The sequence below is a fragment of the Marmota flaviventris genome, chromosome 15 (assembly GCF_047511675.1).
Source record: "Marmota flaviventris isolate mMarFla1 chromosome 15, mMarFla1.hap1, whole genome shotgun sequence".
Lineage (NCBI taxonomy): Eukaryota > Metazoa > Chordata > Mammalia > Rodentia > Sciuridae > Marmota > Marmota flaviventris.
Window position 1 is genome coordinate 15,907,617 of NC_092512.1, and position 23,404 is coordinate 15,931,020.

Here is a 23,404-nt window from a genome sequence, read left to right on the forward strand (position 1 = left end):
TCTCCGTTCCGGGCGCTCGGACTGTTCGCCTGGCGGGATGCTGACCATCCCTCTCTGCGCTGCGACTGGCTGCCAGGGGCGGAGAAGGTACTCCATATGTCCGGGAGGCGGAGGGCCCGCCCGGCGCCGCCTGCAGCCGGCCCTCCCTGCGGCGGGCGCTCCACGCGCCTCCCGGGCGCGCGCTCCCAGCCCCGCCCGCGTGCGGCGGCCGCGGCCGCGAGCGCGCGCCCTCCCCGCGCATCCGCGTCGGACGCACGGCCGCGAGCGCGCGTGCGCCCCTCCGAACGTCCCCGGGAACCCAGCCAGAGCGAGCGCCGGGGCCAGGCGCGCAGGAGTGAAAAGGAGGCGGCGGCCGCGGCTGCGAGCAACAGATCCGGGCGCCTAGAGCAGACCTTTTCTGCTGCTGGGCCATTTCTTTTTAATTTCAAAAAATAAATAAATAAGTAAAATTTGAAAATCTTGCATTTTTAAATGGCGCTGGCCCCGGGTCAGCAGGAGGTTTTCTCTGCATCAAGATGGGCTTTGCCGTTTCCGTCGTGGGCACTTGTGATGGCCTGATTGTCAGTCTTCTGTGGGCATTTTTGAGGCCAGAAGCCGAGCACTGCATGTAGGCGAATTACCCTACAGAACGGTTTGGCTTTTAAAATTTTTGTTATTATTTTGGGCAGAGAACGGTCGATCTCGTGCATTCCGTCCGCTCTGCAGAAGAGGCGGAGAGTCGTTGGTTGGGTCGCTTAGAACGTGAAATTCCTCCCGGGGTGAGCGAGCCCCGGCCCCGCGCGCAGTCCAGCGGCCACGCGAGTGTGTCCTCCCTGCCGGCGCCGGGAAAATGGAGGCTGTGATTGAGAAGGAATGCAGCGCGCTCGGAGGCCTCTTCCAGACCATCATCAGCGACATGAAGGTAGGACGCCGGGGGCGCGGCTGCTGCAGCCGCGGCGTACTGACCTCGCCGCGGGGCTTCGCCTCCACCTCCCGCAAGCGGCCCGGCCCTTGCTTGCGCTGTGGCAGTCGGCCACCTGCGGGAGCGCCGGCCGGGGTGTCACCTGCTTACTCGGGGCGCTGTTACCCGCTCTACTGGATCACTGGGCGGGCGACTTCCCTGGGGAGGTTTGATGCCCCCTGCCATCTCCCTGCTCATTGTCCCAGGGGGCGGCACCATCTGGTTCCTCTGGGGGTTCATGGCCCTGTCTCCAAGTTTTCCATTGTCTGTTCCTGGACTGAGTGTCTGAGACCCGTGGAGGTTGGATACCCCGCGGACACCAGATTCCCGGGTTCGGGCGGAGGCGCCTGGCACGGTGGTGGGGAGGGATTCGGGGTTCTGCCTGGTCGCAGGAAGGAGTCTCCCCGGCCTGGGAGACCAAAAGGAGGCCTCCTCCTTCCTTGGCTTTCAAGTATACCTGCTGTGGTGGGATCAGAGCAAATTAGTTATTAATTAGGCTGTTCCAAACTGGTGAGGGCGTGCATGCCTTCTCTCAACCCTCCCCCGGGACGCGGGGCAGAAGTTCCCAGGGAAGCCTGGCAGGAGCCCTTAAGCTGAGGCTTCCAGCCTGAAGGCAAGATTGGGGTCCCCTAAGCAACTATGTCTCTCTCCCCCCGCCAAAAAAAAAATACACATAAAAAAAAGAAAAAGAAAACCCCACACCCCACTCCTGGTTTTCTTTTGGAAGGATTGTGGAGATTGTGTGCGTGCGTGTGCTCGCGCGTGTATGTTGGGGGCGGGGAGGAACACCCTGGCTTTTTCCTGCAAAGGGTGGGACTGGAGATAACCTGATCCTCGGATGTGGATTTTCTGGTGCATTGAGATAGATCAGGGCCCTCCCTGTGTTACTCATCCAGAGGAAATATAACCAAGCGTGCTAGCTGGCTGGAGGTGGGAATTGGGGGCGGTGGGGGGAATGTATTTTTCATGTGTATTTAGGGAGCTTCTCTTTGGCTCCAGCCCAGCCCCAGTTTGCCTCGACAGATCCGGGGAGGTGGTGTTTAATTAAAAGCTCGGCTTCCAAAAGAGTGGGCAGGTTTGGAAAGCCGTGCTGGCGGGTGGGTGTGGACAGCCCCTCTTCAGCCACTGCCTGGCGCCTGGAGGAGCTTTTGTCTGATGAAGTGTAAGGTTTGGAGAGGCTTCTGCCTCGGAGATGGACTTTGGGAAGGAATGCTCAGCTGTCACAGCCTGCCTCCCCCTTCTAGAACCAACTGCTACCTAGCAGAGGGTGAACTTTGCCAAGGTGCCTCCTCCTGGTCTTGTCCATTTTGAAATCCTTCCACAGATCTGTGCCTTTTGTCAGAAATTGACATTCGTGTAGCCTAATCTGCAGCCAGACCCTGCTTGCCCAGGAATGCCTCTAATCCAGTCACTTGGAATTAGATGGATTAGTCCCACTTCAAAGACAGCCCCTTTCATTCCTTTGCTCCCAATCCACATTGAATCATTGAAATGCTCTTTTGAACAAAGATTGGTCCCCTTTCCTTGGACTCTGGTATTTATTGTTAACTTAAATTCCTCAGGCCCTATAGTCAAACAAATTTGGTTGGAAGCACACATGGTATATTCTTATCTCCAGAGGATGAATTTGAGATGGGTTGGTAAAACAGCTTGTGTTTTTTGGAGGAGCTAAATGGAGGTTTCCAGTCTGGGATCTAAATGACCTGCTCACTGCAGTCCCAGAGTGGTCACACCTGGAGTTTTCCTCTTTGTTCTTTAATCCAGAATCTAGGCTCAGTTCTTTCCATTCACTGGTTTGAATCCAAAGCCCTTCAGAAGGTAATCCTGCCCTAAGGGTGGGTTCTCCTGCCTTCTACCTGCTGTCCTCTGGCTGCCTGGCAGTGTGCTGTGCCCAGAGATTCATGGTGCTTCATGGTGATACCGTGGTGTTCTCTCTCTCTCTCTCTCTCTCTCTCTCTCTCTCCATATATATTTTCAAGGTTTCAGAAATAAAGAGCTCTTATTTAATGATCCTTTAATGCCAAATCTGGAGTTTCTGGGTCTTTCCCTTTGAGTTTTTGTAGGTTTGTTCTACATTCTGTGGGAAGGCATTTATTTTAAAGGTTTTTGTTTGTTTGCTTGTTTTGTCTTGGCAGTAAAAGATTTTGAAAGCAAGGTGGAATAGAATACTAAACCATGCAGAATTTTAGACTTTGCAGGGAGAAGAGGGATAAGGAAAAAAAGAGACAAGGTGTCTGATTTGCAAGGTTATTTCTACATAAGACAAATTACTAAGTATTCTCATAGACTTTTCTTCCTAAAATACTTCTTCATGGATTACATGGCAGTGATATTTTAAAAGGGAAGTTCAAGAAAATGAAAATGTGGTTACCTAGGAGAAGCAGTGTCAAGTGCAGATGTATGGGGTGGCCAGTGGTAAAAGTCAGTTTTTAATGTCTGGAGTCAGGTGACTTTCTAATGACCTGTGTGTCCTCTTTTTCTCAAGACTCCCATGATGAGTTTATCACATCTCCTTTCTTTTTGCTTTGAGGGAGAATCATAAATGTTGAGAACCCATTTGGATTGCCATCTTGATAGTGTTCAGTTTTGTTTTGTTTTTCCTTAGAAATGATGTTGTGCAGGGGTGAGGAAAGGGTAGGAAAATGGTTTTATAAGTAGCATTTGTTTCTTCAAAATGTATGGCAGCACAGGAAGGGAGTCAATTTCCTCTTTGGAGAAAAAAAAAAAAAGAAAACAGAAAAATGAAATAATTTCCAGGCCTGATACCATTTGTCTTCTAAAACCAAAAAACCTCAAGACAATGAAAAGCTAGAGAGGATTCTTTGTGCTTTTCTCCTAAAGGTTCTTCATCAGTCTGGGTCCTTGGCTGTCAGGGTGTGTGTTTTGTCCTTTTTGGGGCTGGGTGTGAAAGGAATCCTTACTTTTCTTGGGATGAGATCTAGAACATGGAAAACAGGCTGCAGCTGTTAAATAACTTATTGATTCCTTGACTGGAGAGGACCTGGATCCTTCCCCTTCTCCCACCCTGCTGCAGTGGTGGTCGCTGATGACCAGTGGTGTGCAGAATGGCTTATGGCCTGCCGTTCCTCCCATCACATAAATCACCCCTCTAGCCGTCAAGCGTGATTTGTCCTGAGGAGAAGGGAGACAGGGTATTCACGTGGCTGGAGGCAAGGCCCATGGTTGGCTTGTCTGGGGGAACAGTGGTCTGGAAGTGACTGGAGTTCCCTGGAATCTTCTGGGTGTCTGCCCAGGTTCTGGGGAGGATGGCTAAATACTGCTAACAGATGTGTGTTGTTGCTTTTAAGTAACCTAACCAGAATCTGGTGTTAGGGAATTTTCAAGACCTGGAGACTTGGCTGTCCAAACTTGGGGGGAAGCTCCTTCTGGGGATGTTTGTCTATCTTTTAATAATTAACTGGGTAAAAAACAGAAAACACTGCATGCTCAAATCAAATATTGTCCTTGCCCTGGTTGCTCAAGTGTCAGCCTGTCGGGAGAGGAGTAGGCTGCTGCAGGCAGAACTTTGTCCGAGCTGGGGAGTGTGTTTTGGGCCTTATATAATATGATGGGGCGAGAGGCACCCAGCCACACCTGAGTGCTCTCCACTGCGTGCCTCTTTAGACAGGGTGTCCTGTTACCAGCACCTGTGCTGAGCAGAATAGGGGCCTTGTTCAGTTCCTCCCTCTGTTGGCTACCAGTATCTTCTGTGCTAAATTCTGCCTAAAATTAGAACTGCTAAAGGACTTCTTGAATTCCATGGAAATCTTTTTGTGGTTCGAAGGCATGTCATGATATTTTCCCTCCCTTATCATGAGATCAAGAATGTGGGTAGTGAGTGGGTCCAGCACTGGGAAATGATCCCAGGACTGTATTTTTTTCCCCCCTTGTTGATCTGAGGTTCCTGTCAGAAGAAGGGTTCACTTCCTTGATATTTATTGAGGACCTACTATGTGGAATCTGTTTGCTACCCTGCCCTCCAAGAGCCTTGTGCGGCGGGCTGTGACCAGAATGTCATCATAGTATGGCAGTGTGGCCCCAGGGAAAAGACTTTCCTTGGATGCTTCAGAAAAAAACTTCTCTCTAGGAAGACACTGAAAGCCAAGCTCAGGCCTCAGCGGCCAGGTATTCTGAGGGAGGTGGGCCACTGTGTGAACGGTGACAGCCACACAAAGGCAGGACAAGCAGAGCCATTGTAAAGGACAGATGGGCCCTGTGTTGGCTTTTCTCTTAGCAAATGGTCGTGTTTGGCCAGGGTTTTACAGCTTCCTCATTTTGGGCCCATGGGAGAAAAAGCTAAAATAAAGATGTCATCAAATCAGCAGCAGGAACCACCCAGACTGGGTGCTTATTCAGAGATTTAGGGCCTCTTCTATGTAGATCGACCTTTTTTTTTTTAAGGTGTGAAACTTGTTGTCCTGGTTTGGAAAACTGTCATTTTGGGTCTTGGTTTAAATGTTTCTGTGGGAAAACCCCTTATCCCTTCTATTTAATCAAATTGTTTAGAACTTGTGGCTTCATGCCATGAACCTTTATGCTCTCAAATTCTGCAGTTCATAACTGCCCCAAATGGAGAGGAGGTTGTTCCTAGGTCACTGCTTGCATGGAAGGTCGGCTGAGCTTGGCTTCAACCTGGTTCAGCCATCTACCCATCTACCCATCCTTCAGCTTCTACCCATTCTGTGGTATTTCTTGAGCATCAGTTATGTTGCAGGCACCAAACTGTGTTCTGATTCTTGCAAGAAAAATACAGCATAATTTGTGTTTCTAAAGTGTGAACAGTATGCCCGCATCTTCCCGGCTGTTGACTGCCTGCCCTTTGACCTCTTCTTTTGCGTCTTGGCTGTAGGGAAAAAAAAGGAAAAAGATAAAATGATATCTATCAATTTGGTGAGCTCATTTGAGGTTGTTAAAATGTGTGGAGGGTGAAAAGGTTGAAACTATTGATCCCTTAGAGGCTTCATCTATCATTTGTACCCAGGCTGTTTCCATCTTTGCAGACAGGTGAGAGCTGGCAAGGTTCCTCCTATAGTGAGATCATTTGATGTTCCCGAATTGGGGATGGCACAGTGAGGTCATTTTGAGTTCCCTGTTGCTTCTCAGAGAGGCCTTTGGGACGCTACCCCAAACCCATCCTGCTGCAAAAACAAAAGAAACACCTTACCCCAAACAGAACAGAAGCCAAAGGCCGGATTTAGCCTCTTAGGACATCAGACAAGCTGTATTTGGGGCTCCTTAAGCGGAACTGACTGATGCTTAAGCACTTGAACTCAGATTTGCAGATTGCATTGCTGATAGGGCCTTATTAAGTAGCAAACAGGAGAGACCAACAGAGTAAATTAATTGGCTGAGCCTCAAGGAAGCCTGTTGTATTTGATTGCAGAATTTCTCCCTTGAATTAGATGCAGCCTGCGGAATGTTTCATCTGAGCTTGTGCCACCACAACAAAGTAAAACAACAAAAACAACCAAATAACCAAAGAGCCATTCTTAGTGCAGATTCCTTCCAGAGCAGCTCTTCACTCCCCATGTGCCCCACCTCCAACCCTCTGGGAGGCCTTGGTGTGGGGTTCCCATTCATCTCTGCTTCCCTGTTTGGATGACTGTGTTTTTACCTACTGTGCAAATGTGGGGGTCATGGTCGTATGAGATGCTCTGGTGTGCCACTTGCACATAGTAGGTGCTCATTGTTTTTTGTAATATTGAACACTGGGCCAGAAGTGATTTGTTGAGGACCTACATTGTGCTGAGTGCTTGGTGTGCATGATTTCATGTTGTTCTGTCATCCACCCACTTTCCAGATGAGAAAGCCAAGGCCTGGAGCGATTCGGTAACCTGTTTAAGGCCATAGTGAGGTGCAGCTGGTATTCGAACCTTGGCCTCTTTGACCCCAAAGCAGGAGCTCATTAGTGGAAGGTGGGAAGGGGGATTCATTTCTAGAGGGTGAGGGTGTGTATTCACTTCTAGATTGTGGCATTTCACTTGCCTGAGAACTGCAGGAGGCTCTCGGAGGCATCAGAGTCTTCTCTCTGCTTCTAGCTGGAGCCAGCCTGGAGACATGGGCTTAATCTCAGGGCTCTGAGGACCGTTGTGGGGTGGGCAGCTCTCATCCGGCCAGCACCTTTATGGAAAATGACCGGTTTATGATATGTCACACATTGTGGCTTCCTTTCTCCTCCCACTCAGCTGTCTTGTCCAACAGATGACTTGGCATACCCCTTGCCTCCTGTTTCCCTGGGTGTACAGAGGGTGGAGAAGCCTTGGGAACAGGCTCCAGCCTGTCACCCTTGGCTCCTATCCTTGTCCACACACAGAGCCCTTGGGGACTCCTCCGTGACGGGTTGTAGGTCCCTAGGTCCAGGAGACCACCTGTCCTGAGGCTAGGCTTCCTTGCAGGTTTGGCATCCGACCCCCACCACTGCCGTATCATGTGAATTCACCAAGTTCACCCAAAGTTCACGTGACTCCTCAAAGGCAACTGCTTACCTTGAACTCATTTTGTGTCCAGCTCCGGAACTCTCTTGTAAAAGAGCTTTCTGTGTTTAATTACGTCCCGGTAGCCCTCCAGTTTGGGCTGAGTCTGTTTGGAGAGGTTGATGGGCTTGGCCAGAAGTCCTCCTCCTGTGCCAATTCTTGGCATGGAAGGCCTTGGTCCCGGTTTCTAAGTGGTTTTTCTTTTCCTGTCTAGTTTAAGTGGGTGGAAAAAAAAATCAATCGAGTGCCTTTTGAATTGTGTGTCTTTTTTATTTGCTTTCTTTCTCTTAGAATTGGACAGCAGTAAAAGTATTGGCCTGCTTAGCGCCAGCAGCTCTGGAGAGTTGGAGGTGGGAGGCAGGTATCATCTGGGCCTCTTCCTGACCACAAGACAGGGCTCTCCTGGGCCAGAGGAGTGGGTCTGGCCAAGGGAGGTTCTGGGCAGGTGCCCCCCTTTGGATAGAGGGGTGTGGTATAGGGAAAGCCCCACTGAGTTCCCTGGGAGCTTGAAGACAGGGGTCCCAGTCCCCAGAGGCTCTGATTCTGGGCTCTCAGGTGCATCCTGGGCACTAGGATTTTGAAAGCACCCCAGGGGATTCCTGCATGTAGCCAGGCTGAGAACCCCATAGCTGTCAGGCTCCCTCTTAGACAATTTCAGCCCCCACAAAGTGTTTTCTTAAATCTTACCCAAGTCTGAATAAAAGCTTCTTTAGATGTTTGCACAACCACATGAATAGACTTCACACTTGAGCTTCAAGATGATCAAAATGATGTATTTTCTTATGTGTGTTTTACCACAACTGAAAATGAAAATTAAAAATGATAGCGGAATGTGAACGTGAATAAATTGCGTTAAGCATCAACAACAACAAAATACATCTTTAGAACACTTTGCGGTGTTTTTATTGATCTATAATAGTCCTGTTTGGTTTGCTTTTCTGTAATATGGAAATTGTCAGATCTGTTAACCACTAGCCACATGTGACGATGGAGTACATGCAGTGTGGTTAGTGAGATCAGGAACTGAATTTTTAATTTTATTTACTTTTAATTTGTTTAAATTTAAATAGCCGTGTGAGGCTAGTGGCTTCTGGGTTGCACAACAGAGGTCTGGAACACCCTAGGGGAAGGTGTGCCTGCTTGGCCCTGCAGATTCCTGCTCACTTTCCACCTGCTGCTGGCCACTAAAGCTCTCCTGGACACATTCTGGAGCTTCTGCTGACCTTGGAATCAAAGGGATATGATTTCAAGTCCCGTGACAAGTTACGCCATCCCTCGAGCAGCCTCATTTTGCTCGTCTGTAAAGTGGGTCTGACGAAGCACCTGCCTCATGGATTGCCCTGAGGATTCTGAAATGAGAGATGACTCACGAAGGTTCACCTGGTCCTGGTGCCCAGACACTCAGATGTCCCCAGTGGCTCTTACTGTGGATTTGGGGATGGAGGACTTTGAAGTCTCAAAACTCAGTGTAGTAATCATCTATACCCCTTCTTAGGGCAAGACTGCCCCACCCTATTCAGAGCTGTATTTAGAGCCTGCAGTGAGGCTTCTGGAAATGGAGAAGTTGAGTTGTTTTTTTTTTTCTTGCTAAATAAATCACGGCTGAGTTCATTATAACCCTCCTCCGGCCCAGCAGGGCCTGTTTACCTTCAATTTCTTTATTTGCAAACCTCACTGTCTGTTTATAAGGGGAGGGGAGAACCTGGGGAGGGTCTGGCAAGGATCTTCAGGGCATTTATTTTAGCTTTGAGGGATAAGAAAAGTCTTACAGATGTTGAGGCCAAGGCGATGGGGGGCAGGGGGGCTGTGTTTTGTGTTTCTGCTGTTTTTCTGGGGTACCCAGGCAAAGTGGCCCTCACTTGCCTCTAGCCTGCCCTGTAGCAGCAGCTGGTACTGAGCTCAGGGCCTGGCCGTGTGGGGTCTTCCTGCCTGCTGCCCTCTGCCTTCACCTGGCTGCCAGGGCCCCTGTGATGTGGGCAGCTCTGTGCTCCCCAGCTTGGACTTGGCTTCCTTAAACATGTCCTTGCTCCTCCCCCTCCTGCCCTAGCCCTGCTCATCCTTCCAGGTCCATCAGAAAGTTCCCTCATCGCTGGCCCCTCCTCCTCTTCCAAGCTGGACACCCTGCATTTTACTTTGAAAAGTGGCTTTGAAATCTGGCCCTGCCACTTTTAGCTCTGTTACTCTGGGCAAGTGACCCCACCTTCCTGAGCCTTGGTTTTCTGTAGATGAGGGTGAGGGAATGATACTTCCCTCTTAAAGTCCCTCAGGTTAAATGAGGCAGTGCATAGGACAGGCTTGGGACTAAACAAGTGCCGATTAAAAGCTCTCCTGTGCCTTCCCAAGGCACCCCACTGTGGACTGAGTATCTCTAGTCTGAAGACCCAAAATCTGAAATCCAAAACCCTTTGAGCCCCAATAGGATGTTCATAAAGTTCTAGATTTGGGAGCATTTCGGATTTTAAGATTAAGGATGTGCAACTGGTACAGTCAATACAAATACCCCCCCAATCCCCAAGTCTCTGAAATCTGAAACACTTTTGGTTCCAAGCATTTTGGATAAAGGATATGTAATCTGTGATTCCGATGAGAGTGGCCCGCTGATTAGCAGCAATCCAATGTTTCAGAAAAGACAAGAAAACAGTCTTCAGTTTGGAAATGCCACAGAGGCCAGAAGGCAGAGTTTTCTGGTTGCCAACCTGGAAATAATCTGACGGAATCCAGTGTCTGTATTCAACAAATAGCATGGCACAGCTGCTGTGGGCTGGGGCTTCAGGGCGGCGGAGGCACACCTGTGACCAGGACAGTCACAGTTCTCGCCCTGAAGTTGTTCATTCTAGAAGAGATGCAGGCGAGGAAAGGGGATTCAGTGTGATCCGCCTCATTGCAGAAGTCAGCACAAGCTTTTATGGGGCCCTGGGGACAGCTTCTGATTCCTATTTGGGGTGGGAGGACAGAGCTACAGAAGCCTTTTGGTCTAGGTGACACCCAAGCTGAGAACTGAGTTTTATTTTTCTTACTCAGTGAGCATTTCTGCGCCTGGCACTACCAGCCACTGTTCTAAATGCCGGACAAAGGCAGACTCATTTAATCTCCCAGTGACCCAGGAGGTGGTTACGGTTGTTATTCCCATTTTATTGTAGCTATGGTGGTCCCCACTTGACGGGTGGGGAAACTGAGGCGCAGCTCATGACTTTGTCGCCTCTGTCATTTGCCAGCTGGGGTAGAGCTGGGAGTGGACAGGTGGGGTGACATCGCAGGGTCTGTGCTGGGCTGCCGCTGGAGTTCCTTTTCAGATTCCGATTTCTTTGATGATCTTGCTGTCCCTCTCCCTTCAGGAATCGGGATGAGTCAGACATGACATGGCAAAATCTAGGCTCCCCTCTGAGCTGCTCCACGAATCTTCAAGGGGTGTCCCTCTTTAAATAGAATCTGACCCAGCTGTTGACCTGAAATGGCTGGGCAGTTGACCCACCTGTGGGTGCCACCAACTTACCAGCAGAGAGAAGTACGCAGGGGCGCTGGGTGCACGTGGCCACACAGACACGATTGTCTTGCTGGAGGAAACCCCCTCTATCGGGTCACCCTGGCAGCAGCTCTGCACCCCCTGACGGAGTGAGAAACAGGAGGGGGGCGTTGCAGGAGGAGGCTGGAAATCCCATGGAATTAGTTCCCAGGGAGGCCTTCATGTCACTTCTGAGGCCCTCACCACAGCCACGCATGCGGCCATTAAGGAAGTCTTTGAGTTGGGTTTAATGGTTGCTCTTTGTTTTTGAAGTGAGTGTTTACCAATCTTCAAAGCCAGCTCCACAGCAGGATGTGATCTGGGGCCTGAATAATTGCATCAGACACCCCAATAGGAAGCAGGTAGTGGGGAGCGGAGCCAGGAGTTAGCCCATGGCCAAGCCCGGGGTCGGAGCGGCTGCTGGCAGGATTGAGGGCGTCTTGCAGCCAGGCCCCTGGAGGCTCCTGGAACCTGGGTCCCTGGGAACCTGGCCTCTTTGATGTTGTGCTGGCCTTAATTAGGGACACCCTAATTAAGTCACTGAGGAGGCAGCCTTTTCTTGAAAAAAAAAAAAAAAAAATTAGCAAAATGTTTTGAGAACATTTCATGAGGGATTACTTCTCAAAGATTATGTAAGTAATACAAAGTTAATGGAAGAAAACTAGAGCCTTCAATTAAGTAAAAAACCAGTCACCCAGAAGCACTCCATCACGAAGTGGGCTCTTCCACATGCTCACAGGAGTGCATGCATTTTAAACAAAGGGTCCATGAGGCCGACTGAAATGTCCTTTCTGCCTAGCAACCCAGTGACCTTGGGATTCCATGTGTGGAGATGTAAGCCATGCTCCTTCCAATGGCTGTTTCATGTTACATTTCTGTGCCTGTAATTAACTCATTTGACACATTTGAGGACCTACTGTGTGTTGGCCTCTTTTTGAAGTGCTGCGGATATAGCAGTGAACAAAATGCATGTTCTAGTGAGTGGGGGTGATGAAATGAATCAGTTCTCTTGTGCACTGAGAGGATTCTATATAATGGGGAGAAGCAGGGCAGTGTGGCTGCTTTCCAGTAGAGTGTCAAGGGAGGGCCTCACAGAAGATGACATTTGAGGGACAACTTAAGTACTGTGGATATTGGGGAAGAATGTTCCAAGCAAGAAATGAGCATGTGCAAAAACCCTGAGGTAGGGAGCCTATTCCTTACTTGTTTGTATTTTGATTGTGTTTAGTTTTTTGCAGATTATAAGCAACATTGCTGTAAGTATATCCTTGTAGCTAGATACTGGAGGAGTTATCCTGGAAAAAAGTTATGCACTTTTAAATGCTTTTGAAGCCCATTCCTGAACGTCTTTCAAAGAGCCTGTCTCAGTTCCCATTGCTGTGTATGAGTGCTCAGCCCAGCATTACTTTGGAAGGAGCTAGAAGTGGACATTGGGGTGAGAAATTGCTGAGGCCCCAACTTCTAAAGGCCCAGAGGGTCATGTGACATTTTATGTCTTGCAGAGATTCTCAAATCTTCCTGTATGTGTAGTTTTTGGTGAGCAGAGAACCTCTGGCAACTGTGCTAAAAATGATCCCCTGGGTCCCATTCCCAGAGATGGTGCAGATCTGGGGTGGGGCTCAAGAATCTGCAGCTTTCACAAACACTCAGCTGATTCTCTTTAGGTCTTTCTGGGATTGCACCGTAAGTAGGTGATTCAGGCCACCCAGAGCCATTGAGCACTTCCTTTGCAGAAGGACCCCCTCCTCTTTGGACCCCCACCCAGATATACCTAGAATGAGTTTCAGGTGGACACAGTGAATCCTGTGCTCAGACATAGCCGCTCCTCTCTGCTTCCCTTCCTGTGCTAATTCCATCTTCTGCGGGAACTTCTTCCTTTCTCCCTCCTTTCTGTTCTTTCTTTGCCAGGAACATTCCCACTATCCTTTGAGATCCAGTGAGGTGTCACCCCTCTCTGGGGAGCTTGTATCACTTCTAGTACTTGCTACTAGAGGATGCTGCCCTTCAGGGCCTTGGGATAGATGGCGTCCATGGCTTTTCTACCAGACCGAGTTTCTCAGCCCATCTGCCGTTCTCTCTCTGCATGGGCTCCCATGTCTGTGCGTGGTCTGTGCATAGAAGGTGCTCATGAAACGTCCCAGTCAGGAAGACTGGCCTTGTGTGCCGACTTACAGTGTCGAGTTCCTGTGTTCATCACTGCTGGTATTTCTTGTAGTCTCACAGCTACCCTTGGAGGGGAGAACTGACCATCAGCCTCCCTTACAGATGAAGACAGGACAGTGGCAGGCGATTAAGCAACTTGCCTGAGGTCACCCAGTGAGTGGATCTGAAGTTGGGTGGACTGACCCTAGAGTTGTGCTTTTAACCACCGGACTGCACTGACCCTTCCAGATTCTCAAAGGTGCTCGTCTGGGCCCTTTTATCCAGGCAAGGAGAACGACAGCCAGTGGAGAGACACCTCTTTTGGTGATGTTCGTGGCCTGTGACTCTTCACTGGCCACCAGGGAGTCACTCCTGGCAGCCCAGGGTGAGAGTTGGGTCCTGGAGGAGACGCCATTTCTACTCCAAAGGGGAAGTAGGTTTCGTGGAAGATGGCGGAGCACAGAGTATGTGTTGTGCAAAGGCCAAGGCCTGGCGGAGGCTGTGCCTGCCTGGGAGTCTCCAGTTTAGAAGGGGGGGTCAGGGTGAGCTGCTCAGTTAGGGGAGCAAGCTGAAGCCCCAGCCTGATTCTCTCTAGGGCAAGTGTCTTGGCCCGACTGTCCAGGGTGCTGGAGAGATTGGCCCCAAGAGGGACACATCCCTAAAGGCAGAAGCGGTTTGGGAGTTAGTGGAGGCAGCTCCTCCCTGAGAGGGAGGGCACGTCTCAGGGAGGGGTGACCGCTTGGAGTAAGGGTAGCAACATGGCACTTCTAGGGGGCAGGTCCCCGTGTCTTCTGCTTAGGTTCCTTATCTCATATGGACGTTGGAAGAGAGGAACAAACAAGTGGAGCAATGGCTTTGGGCCTTGGAATGGGGCAAAGGTGAGAGGGGTAGATATTTGTTATTCTGGGGAGGTTCAGTGCACACAGGCGCTTATCATGAGCCCTCGGGTAAAGCAGCAGCCCTACACTAGAGGGTTACACAGCGAGTTCTAGATTTCCAGATGTGGAGAATCAGCCAGTCTCAGGTGAACCTGTGGAACAATTTCATTTTAAAAATAACCGGGCAAATTTAGCAGCAGATGAGGCTGTGGACAGGGGGCGAGAGCAGACCCCCCTCTGGCTTTGGGCCAATTACTTACACTTTCTGTGCCTATTTTTCGGTGGCAAGAAGGACAGTGTTACACGTGGTTACCTCCAGCTGCCCTCCCAGGGTTGCCGTGAAAGTCCTTTATGCACCAGGTCTGTCCACAGTGAGGGGATGCTCATAAGGTCAGGCTGGACCCCTAAATGGCTCGCAGGGTTTCCTCTCGAAAACTTGGTTGTGCAAATGTAAGGCAGCAGCGTCTTACTGCCTCTGCCCCTCTCTTTTTTGGTGGGAAGGACTCTCTCAAATGATAAGGGAGGTCACATGCTGTGAAAATCCAGGTGGGGAAGGGACCCATGAATTTGGGGAATGGAAGGGAGAGGTAGAGGGGTCCATTTTCAAAAAAAAAAATGTGGAACATGAAGCAGATACACATTTTGCAAAAGTTGGAAGGTAGACCCAGAAACCTGGGTGCCATTATGGAACACCCCATAGATGCCTGGGTACTTGGACCTGGTGTGGCCAGCAGTGTCCAGTAGAGCTTTCAGTGCAGAAAGCCATTCTAGGTCTCCTGCCCAGTACTCTGGATGCTTGCTGCACATGGCTCTGAGCCCTTGAAGTATGACTGTTGGGACTGAGAAACTGAATATCACTTTTTTTTTTTTTTTTTTTTTTTGTGCCTGGGATTGAATTAGAAGTGCGTAACCACTGAGCCATATCCCCAGACCATTTTTTATTTTTCATTTTGAGACAGGGTTTCACTAAGTTGCTTAAGGTCTTGCTAAGTTGCTGAGGCTGGCTTTGAACTTGGGATCCTCCTGCCTCAGCCTCCTGAGCCACTGGGATTATAGTGGATATCACATTTTATTTCATTCCAGGGAATATCACATTTTTAAAATTGAAATTTAAATAATCCCATGTGGCTGGTGGATGGTTCAGGATAGACTGAAGAATGCTTACTTTTAAGTAGAGAACTTTAAAAAAAAATGAAATAGCCTTGAAGATCGGGTTGCCATAATTGTTTAGTTGTTAAAATTTTAAGGGAGACATGCCCATATGTCAGAACACAGCCTGGGCGTCAGACCTCATGGGTGGGTGAAGGAAGCACTGGATGCCCTTGACTGAAAGCGTCTTGTCGTTACAAATGGAGCCTTGTGCGAGGGCTGGTCGGAGCACCTTTTGTGGTTAGGTCTTCCTTTTCATTGGCGTGTTTATTGCTGGTGTGCTTGGGCAAGTGGGTGAGGGCGGGTGGGCAAGGAGGCAACCATTGATTATCCCCCAGGCTGTCATCGCCGAGATGGACAGGGATAATTAGTGGATTAGGCAAGCCCCAATCAGAGAATAAAAGCCCAGGGCTGGTGTTGATGGTGGCTGGGCTCACCCGGGCCTTTCATCTGGGGATCTTAGGAGCCCTTCATCTTGCAGGCTGGGGTGGGGAAGTGTGGTTTTGGGGACACAGCTGTGACAGGCATTCCCAGACCCTGCCCCTCATTCTGCACACCCACTTCTGGAAGCTGAGCAGACTCCTGCCTTCTGCGTGAAGCAGGGAGGTGTCCAGGATGCTGGGCGTGGGCAGGAAGGGTCCTGGCTCCTCTGGGGTGTCTTTGCTTTCCATATCCCTGGAGTCTGAACTCTCGGAGGGGTTCTGTCGGCTGCCCTCCTCATGCTCACCCTGCTGAGGTTCCTGCAGACCTGGGGAGGGGCGTGGTGGCAGGGGCGATGCTCCGTCCAGAGAGGTTATGGAGAAGCTGATTTCCAGTATCCACAGAAAACCTGAAGAAGAGACCAAAAATGTCCATAATTATACCATACGATGGAAACTGTGTGGCCTGGTGTGTTTCTATCAGCCTTTTCTACACAGGGAATTTTTCTTTGTTCTGTGTTTTCTTTTTCTGTGGTTGAGGATCCTGTGCCTTTCTGAGGTGACAAACAGCTCTCCCTGGGCCTCTGGGTCAGAATCAGGTGTGGCATGATCCAGGAATCTTGCTGCCTGCTCTACTGTGGGCTCTTGTAGGACCCAGGGATCTAAAGTAGGGCCCAGTGACTGTGTGAGCCACTTTCTGCAGCCCCAGGGCTGGGCTGGGCTGGGCCTTGAGTCAGGCTGGGTCTTGAGTCAGGCTGGGTCTTGTGGTTGCTTAGACTCCCCAGAATGAGGGAACGCTTAGACTCCCCAGAATCAGGGAACGCTTAGGTTTGCAAAGTCAGACAGATCTGGCGTCACGTGGCGGCCTGGATCCCTTCACTGCAATCTCTCTGGGTCTTAGTCTCCTCAGCTGTAAAATAATAGCACCTGCCTCGCAGGGTTGTGAGTGTGGACCGAGGCTGTGCCCCTCAGAGTGTGGCTGGGCCCAGCAGCAGAGGTGCTCAGGTCACATGCCTGCAACACCCCAGCTGTGGCCGTGTCGGTTAAAGTTGGAGAAGTGCAGGTGGGTGTCCTTGGTGCCCAGCAGCTGTTCAGAAAACGCTCGTGCTTAATGATGATGCTTGTCAAAGTGAACAGGGAGCCGTCCAGTCCTGGGTGCCTTGGATTCTCCTCAGCTGTGACCGTTGGCCATCCAGCCTCTGTCTGGCATCTTCTGACCAGGACAAAGGCCTTTGAGCTGGAACCCAGGAGCCTGTGCCCTGCTAGCCCCTGTTTTATTCTCCATTAAATCGAATCCCTCCTTGTGGGGGTCCTGCTGGGCGCCCAGACCGCAGTCCCCAGCCCCGGTTCCCTGTGTGGCCGTGTGGTGTTGAATTCCCTCAGCTGTCCCTCGAGGTTCTGCTGTCGCAGCAGGGCCAGGCTGGGCCAGGCGGCTGCTGCATTATTGATGGAGCCCGTTAACCAGCCGTGCTGATGAGTTACCCGCAGTCCCTTCTCCCTCGCCGTGTGTGGGATGCCATCGGGGCCTCTGTTTAATACAAAGCAAAGCCAAACAGAACCCCGAGCCAGAACGGCTGCTGGCTGGCTCCCGCGCCCTGCGTCAGGCACACGCCTGGGCCTCCTGGCTCTGGGGCCCCTGGAAGACGAGGAGGGATAGGAGGAGGGGGCCCTGGGATTTCCCAGTGTCCACCTTGAGGGCGGGGAGGGAAGGCCACCCGGGGGTGGGCGAAGGTGGCAGCCCAGCCCTTGAGGAGTGGAGGGAGATTAGGCAGCCTCGTCCTCAAGAGTAAAACCTGAATTCATTATTTTCCTCATTCCCAAAGGGATGAGGCCACTGCCATTTATGTGACTACAAGCTAGCTTCTCCTGCCACCTGACAGGCCTGGAGTTGATGTCACCAGCTGAAGGAAGGCCACCCTGATCTTTCTCTGCTGTCCCATTTGTGGCTGAGCTTTGGACTTTGCCCTTGAGGGATGCCCTTGTGGCCTTGTCCTCTTCCCTCCAGTGGACATGCACACCCAGTCCCCGGGGAGAGCCGGCCGTGTCTCCTGCTCACCTGTCATGGTGCCAGCCGAGCCTCTTCCTGGAAGCACTTTTCTCCTCCCTCCACCTCTCTGACCTTGTTCTGTGGTTTGGAAGGGAAGACCTTGGGCTCAGGGGAGGGGAATCAGTGGTGTAATAAGTGGAGGGAGGAAGAGTGGGCGGAAAGAAGTGTGCCAGGGAATGTTCTGGAAGAGGTGACCTTTGAATGAGGCAGTGACCGCTGAGGAGACTTCTCGAGATTGTTTGGATATCCTGGAGATTGGAAGAGAAGAGGGCCACGGGGTGCTGTTGGGGGAGCCTGGTGGGCACTTGCTGGGTGGCTGCAGCAGTGTGAATCAGGTCATGTGGCCGGGGAAGCCCCTCTCACCTGGACTGTGCGGCTTGACCAAGACAGGCTCGTTTGTGTGCTCTGAGCAGCCTGCTGTCCCTCCTGTTCCTTTGAGAAGGCCCCTTCCCTTTCCCTGGGAACCTGGGGACAGTGAGTTCTGTGTCTAAAACCCACCTAGGGCTCCCGGGTCTCTCGAGAGCCCAGACCTTGCCTGGCTCCTGGGAAGAGAGACTTCCTCCCTTTGCCTCTGACTTTGGGCAGAAGCAGAACCTGGGTGCTCAGCTGGACCTTTCTAGTCTCTGATTTTGGTGTGTCTGGAAACTAATGAACACTTTATGTCCCTTTTGGTGAGCACCCCTGGGTGGGTCAGTGTTGAGACGTAGTCTCCACGACTCTGGGGATGCGTTCCTAGGGATTTCTTCCACTCTGGACAGCACTCCCCAGAAATGCTGTGGGGTTCTCTTGCGATGGCTTCCGGTGACTTCTTGGTCAGCAGGTGCAGACTGGAAAATTATGTATTGGAGTCACTTTCTGAAAGGATTCTTGGTGCATCCAGGGTCCTGGTTTGCAGGTTCCTTTTGAAACTTGAGCGTGGCCTTCTTTACCAGTCTCCTAGTAAAAGACCTAGAGTTTTCTCTCTGTTGCCTTTTATCTTTCAAAAATTACCCTTTTCCTCCTTTCCCACATCCTGTAAGCTTTTGAATTTTTATAGTAAAACTACTTTCAGGTGGGAAGAAACTTTTTTATATCCTTGAAAGAAACTTATAAAAAAATCTGGAACAACCCAAGCTCACCTTCCTTTTAAGTTTTAATAACATTTACGCACTTTTTTTCCTCTCTCGTCTCTCAACAAGGAGGTTTTTGTCTTCTGTTCTTAGAAGTTGATTTTTTTTTTAAAGAATCCATTAAATTATATAGTGCCTAAAACAGGTGGGCCTGACACTCTGATCGATTGTCAAGCATCGCAAGTCAGGAGAGAGCTGCCTTGGCAGCCTTCTTGGGGTTGAGTGGGTGTTCGTAGGTGGGGAGCCGTGTACCGTACCCCTTGAGGAGAAAGGGGACCCTCCTTTTGTTGCTAATTTGGTAAAGACTGAAGTGAGGCTGCAAGTGAGGGTAGATAAGTAGAGATTTAAGTGGTTCGAGCTGTTGTGAATTCCAGGCACGTTCGTGGCGGGGTTGAGTACGCCACCTTGCCATTTGCTTACGAGTGGCAGACAGATTGTCTGACACTGTGCTCCCGGCTGCCTCGGTCAGTTCCTGCCTTCACTGTGGTTCATGGTGAGATGCAGATGGCATCCACCTGGGCAGGATCTGCACCCAGGACTACGAACGTGGGATCCCAGCCTGGAGTGAGGGCCTGACTTGCAGGGCTTTCTCCCTTCAGACACCGTCCCCATGCCTGCACCACCACCCCCCCCCCCCCCCCCCCCGGCCCCTGGCTTCCGGCCCCTGGCTTCTGTGTCTCTATATTTACCTATTCTGGACATTTTGTCTCCCACCCAATTCTAATTATATATCATTTGGTCACCGTCTCCCCATCCCTGCCCCCCCTCGCTAACCACCTGCACCTCTGAAAACCTCTTTTTGCGAGGTCAGCTTTTGAGGCTCCACATGTGACTGAGATCATGTGATGCTGGTCTTCCTGTGCCTGGATTATTTTTTTTAACATAACGTTCTCCGGGTTCACCATGTTGCTCTTTCTGTAGCTGAGCAGTAGTGCTCTGTGTAGATGCACCCCCTTTTCTGTATCTGTTCATCTACTCAGGGACACAGTTGATCCCATGTCCCAGCTATTGTGAATGGTGCCGCAGTAAACGTGGGATTGTAGACGTCTCTTTGACACCTGTGTGGCTTCGTCTGTTCCTCACGCCAGCCCCGTGAAGGGATGATATCCCCACAAGCAGACTGAAAGGCCTGCCCAGCGATGCTCCCTGGGATTCGGTGCGGGAGATCAGACTCCCACATTTCTCTTCCTTGTTCCTTTCCCATGTTTTCAGTGCTTACTAATTGTCACTGTTGGTGAGGGGATGAAATTGTCCTAATGATTATCATTACAATGAAAGGGGATCTGAGATGCCAAATGATTTCCCCAGTCAATTATAGTCAGGGCAGTGGGTAGAAATCAGGATGCGGTGCTCCCTGTCCAGGCCTTGGGTCAGCCTGGCGTGTTCTCGGTGAGTGTGCCCTTAATCAGTACTGGTCATCTCAGCAGCCTCCTCTGGGGGTCCCTGGAGGGGTGGTTGGGCCAGGAGGGCCTGTTCCTCATGTCCTTCTGCCTTGTAAAGATGACGGTGCCTTTGGCTGGAAGTAGGGCGGGGTTTCTGAACATGTTCAGGCTTTTCAGAGAGCTTCCTGACAGGTCTGTGGATCAGAAACAGAGGGAACGGCTAGCTAGGCCGTGGGGGACCTTGATGCTCTTGGGGATGCCGCCGCTGTCCCTCCAGCTAGAGCTCTCGAGGACTCCGATCTCAGCTTAACTCTTCAGTTACTTGGATGTAGAAGTGGAAGGCGTGTTCATCTGTGGGCTTGATAAGAAGATGATAAGTGCATTAGCTCCAGGATTGGGACCCTCCTGCCTCTTGGTGGGCCTGGGACGGTGGCCTGAGCGCTCTCAAGGTTTTATTGAGCATAAGTTTATGCACAGTGCTGCTCTCAGGTTGCAGAAACCTGCAGGGCACAGACAGGGGACGGAGGCCATGTGGTAACAGCACCTGTGGCAGGTGCTGGTTGACAGTCGCTCAGGTGCAGCTGCCAGAGGGCCTCCTCCAGGAGCCGGTCGGACAGGATTCAGCCCCAACATGCACACCCTCGCTCAGTGTCTCGTGGGAATAACCTGAGACCTGCGCTTGGGCCAGGGAGGTCTCAGGTGCACAAATACAGACCCGGTGGATGCAGCCTAGCCCCGTGTATGAAGCAGCTTCAGGGTTTGGGTGCATTGTGAATTCACCCAGGTTCACTGCTCTGGTTGGCAGCACCTTTAACTTGATGTTACATTTTTTTAGAACAACTTTATTGTTTTCATTAAAATAAAAACAAAAAGAAAACAGATGACCTGAACGTAGAAGAAAGTACAAGAAGAAAGCCATACAGTGGTCCAGATTTTAGCTCCTGGAAATGACCCATTTTAATGTTTGATGAGACAGTTTATTAGATATCTCTGTGACCATTTCAGACAGAATTGATAGCTAGAGAAATACGTAAATAGATAGGTCATTTTACAATAAGGTGTTACTTCAGTGCATATTAATTTCCAAATAAAATAATATCTAATTCTACTTTCATTTGACAAAAGAAAATGAAGCTAAGTTTGTACTAGTCAGCGTTCTCTGGAGGAACAGAGCCAATAGGATGGGAGTATAATTATACGAGGGGCATTATTAGATTGACACACAGGATCAGAAGCTGGATAGTCCCACAATGACCATCCAGGGCTGGGGAGCTGGAGGAAGCAGTAGTTGCTCATCTAAGAAGCTGGAGCCTCAGAATAAGAAAGACCAGCCCGAGGCTGAAGGCCTAGAAGCCCCCTGGAGAATCACTGGTGAGAGTCCAGGTTCCAAAGCTGAAGCAGCTAGAGTCTGATGTCCACAAGCCATGGCACCAGCAAAAAACCGCACCTGCACAAGAGTAATTGACCTTGCACACCCTGGTGGGCTTCTGGCCTCTTCTGTTCCATGTTCAGTCCTGGTCTCCAGGCTGTTGGATGGTGTGGTCCACATTTAGGACAGGCCTCCACCCTCAGTTTGCTGACCTCCTGCCAGTCTTCTCTGGAAACTCACTTGTAGACACACTCAGGGTGTTCTTTACTAATTTCTTAGGTGTCTCTCAATCCCATCAAGTTGACAGTCAAGATTAATCATCACAGAAGAAGTACTAAAAAAGAAAGAAACGTTTAAAAAGTCGGAACTCCCGATGACTTCTTTCACCACAAGGAATTAGGTTTTCTGATGTCCCTGTGAGACAGTCGTTCTTGATGGTGGTGACTTTGGTCGGTCGCAGTTGTAGACAACTTTGATCGGGCTTCTGTGCTGGGAGAGGTGGTGAGGAGCTTCATCGTAGCTTTTTCCTTCTCCCCTTAAAACCCAAACCAAGGGGCGGCATGTTATTTGAACCTTATTGAGCTTCTTAAAATGTATCTTCTATTCTGCAACCGTAACCCCCTGAGCATTTGGTCTTAGTTCTTAAATGACTTGGTGCCACACACCACACCTTTAACCACAGTTTCCCCTTTTCTGGTTGTTTTTTGAGTCGCCTCTTGGGGAATTGCTTTTATCTCAATAGACATTTAGTGTATATGGGCAGGAGGTGTCGGACTGGGCTGTGGTTTGCCCTGGTCAGAGCTACACCTGCAGATTTGAGTTTGTGTCTGTGTACTGTACTCAGAAGACCGAGGGAGACCCGATGGATTGTCTGTGGGATAGTGGGGGCGGGGTGTTCAGCAGGGTCCTCTTGTGCAGTGGGGTGGGATTTGTGTTTCGACTGTGAAAAGATGTCAGTGTGGAAGCAGGATTATCGATCTTCACTCCAAGGACTCCCAGAGGGTTAAAACTAGGGCTGCATGAACATCAGCGCAGGGTGTCTAACATAGGCTTTCCGGGGAGGGTGATGGGTTCCTTGTCGGCTGAGGGGCGCTGGGGAACCACCTGTTGCCATTTGGGTGCCAGCCGAGTGGCTATGTTTCAGTGACTTTCCAACCTTAAGATTCTGATAGTCTAATAATGCTTCCTGTTGGCCACCTGTCCCCGGGGGCGAGTCCCAGTCGCGCTGATTCCCTTCTCCTTGCTGTTTGGGACAGAGGTGAGAGCAGCCAGGGCCATGTTGCATGAACAGGTAGCTCAGGATAGTGCCTTAAGTGTTCTGTGCATCTTAAACTGCACCCACCATCTCCTGGCTCACGTGCGTACGTGTTAGCTTCTGCCAGCTAGTTCTGGTCAGTGTCTGTAGCATTTGCAAGATGACAAGGACGGAGAACATTTTAACCCCCTCCTGGGGCAAGGGATGTATAGACAGCTGGGCAGCATGTCCTAGATCCTGCAAAGGAAGATCGCGTCCCTAGACCCTGCCCTGCGTACTTGGAATTGGGTGTTCTGTGCCTGTTGGAATGGGTGTCTGTCACAGTGTCACTTACTGATGGCTTTCTTTTGTTGCAGGGGAGCTATCCAGTTTGGGAAGACTTCATAAACAAGGCAGGAAAGCTGCAGTCCCAGCTGCGGTAAGTAGGAGCCAGGGCTCCGTGGAAGAGGACACTGTGCTTAGAGGAGGCTGCAGTTAGGGACCAACAGGCAGACTGGGGTTAATTTTGGAAGCATGACATCTAGAGAAGCGTGTAGTGGGCTCTGACTGGAGCAATACCATCCATTAGCCATGTGGCCGGCCCCGGCTTCCCATGTGTAGAATTGGACTCACCTGCCCTGCCTCAGGAAGTCGAGGGTCCGGCGTGTAAGGCAGCAATGGGCAACATTTATGTAGTGCTTATTGTATGCTAGGCACATGTCATCCTGTCTAAGTATCACAACCCTACAAGGTAAGTACC

At 50.5% G+C, this 23,404-nt stretch overlaps 1 protein-coding gene across 3 annotated transcripts in view; it reads left to right on the plus strand.

Annotated features, from left to right (window-relative positions):
• Nucleotides 1–226: 226 nt before the first annotated feature.
• Nucleotides 227–23,404, plus strand: part of Mtss1 (MTSS I-BAR domain containing 1) — a 154,265-nt gene continuing 131,087 nt past the window's right edge. For 2 of the 3 annotated variants that reach the window (XM_071602136.1, XM_027949953.2), the window contains exons 1-2: nt 227–901; nt 23,022–23,083. In XM_071602136.1, the coding sequence (XP_071458237.1) occupies nt 830–901; nt 23,022–23,083 (134 nt within the window). In that variant the 5' untranslated portion in view covers nt 227–829. The remainder of the gene's footprint in view (nt 902–23,021; nt 23,084–23,404) is intronic. The other variant, XM_027949937.3, reaches the window with a different exon arrangement.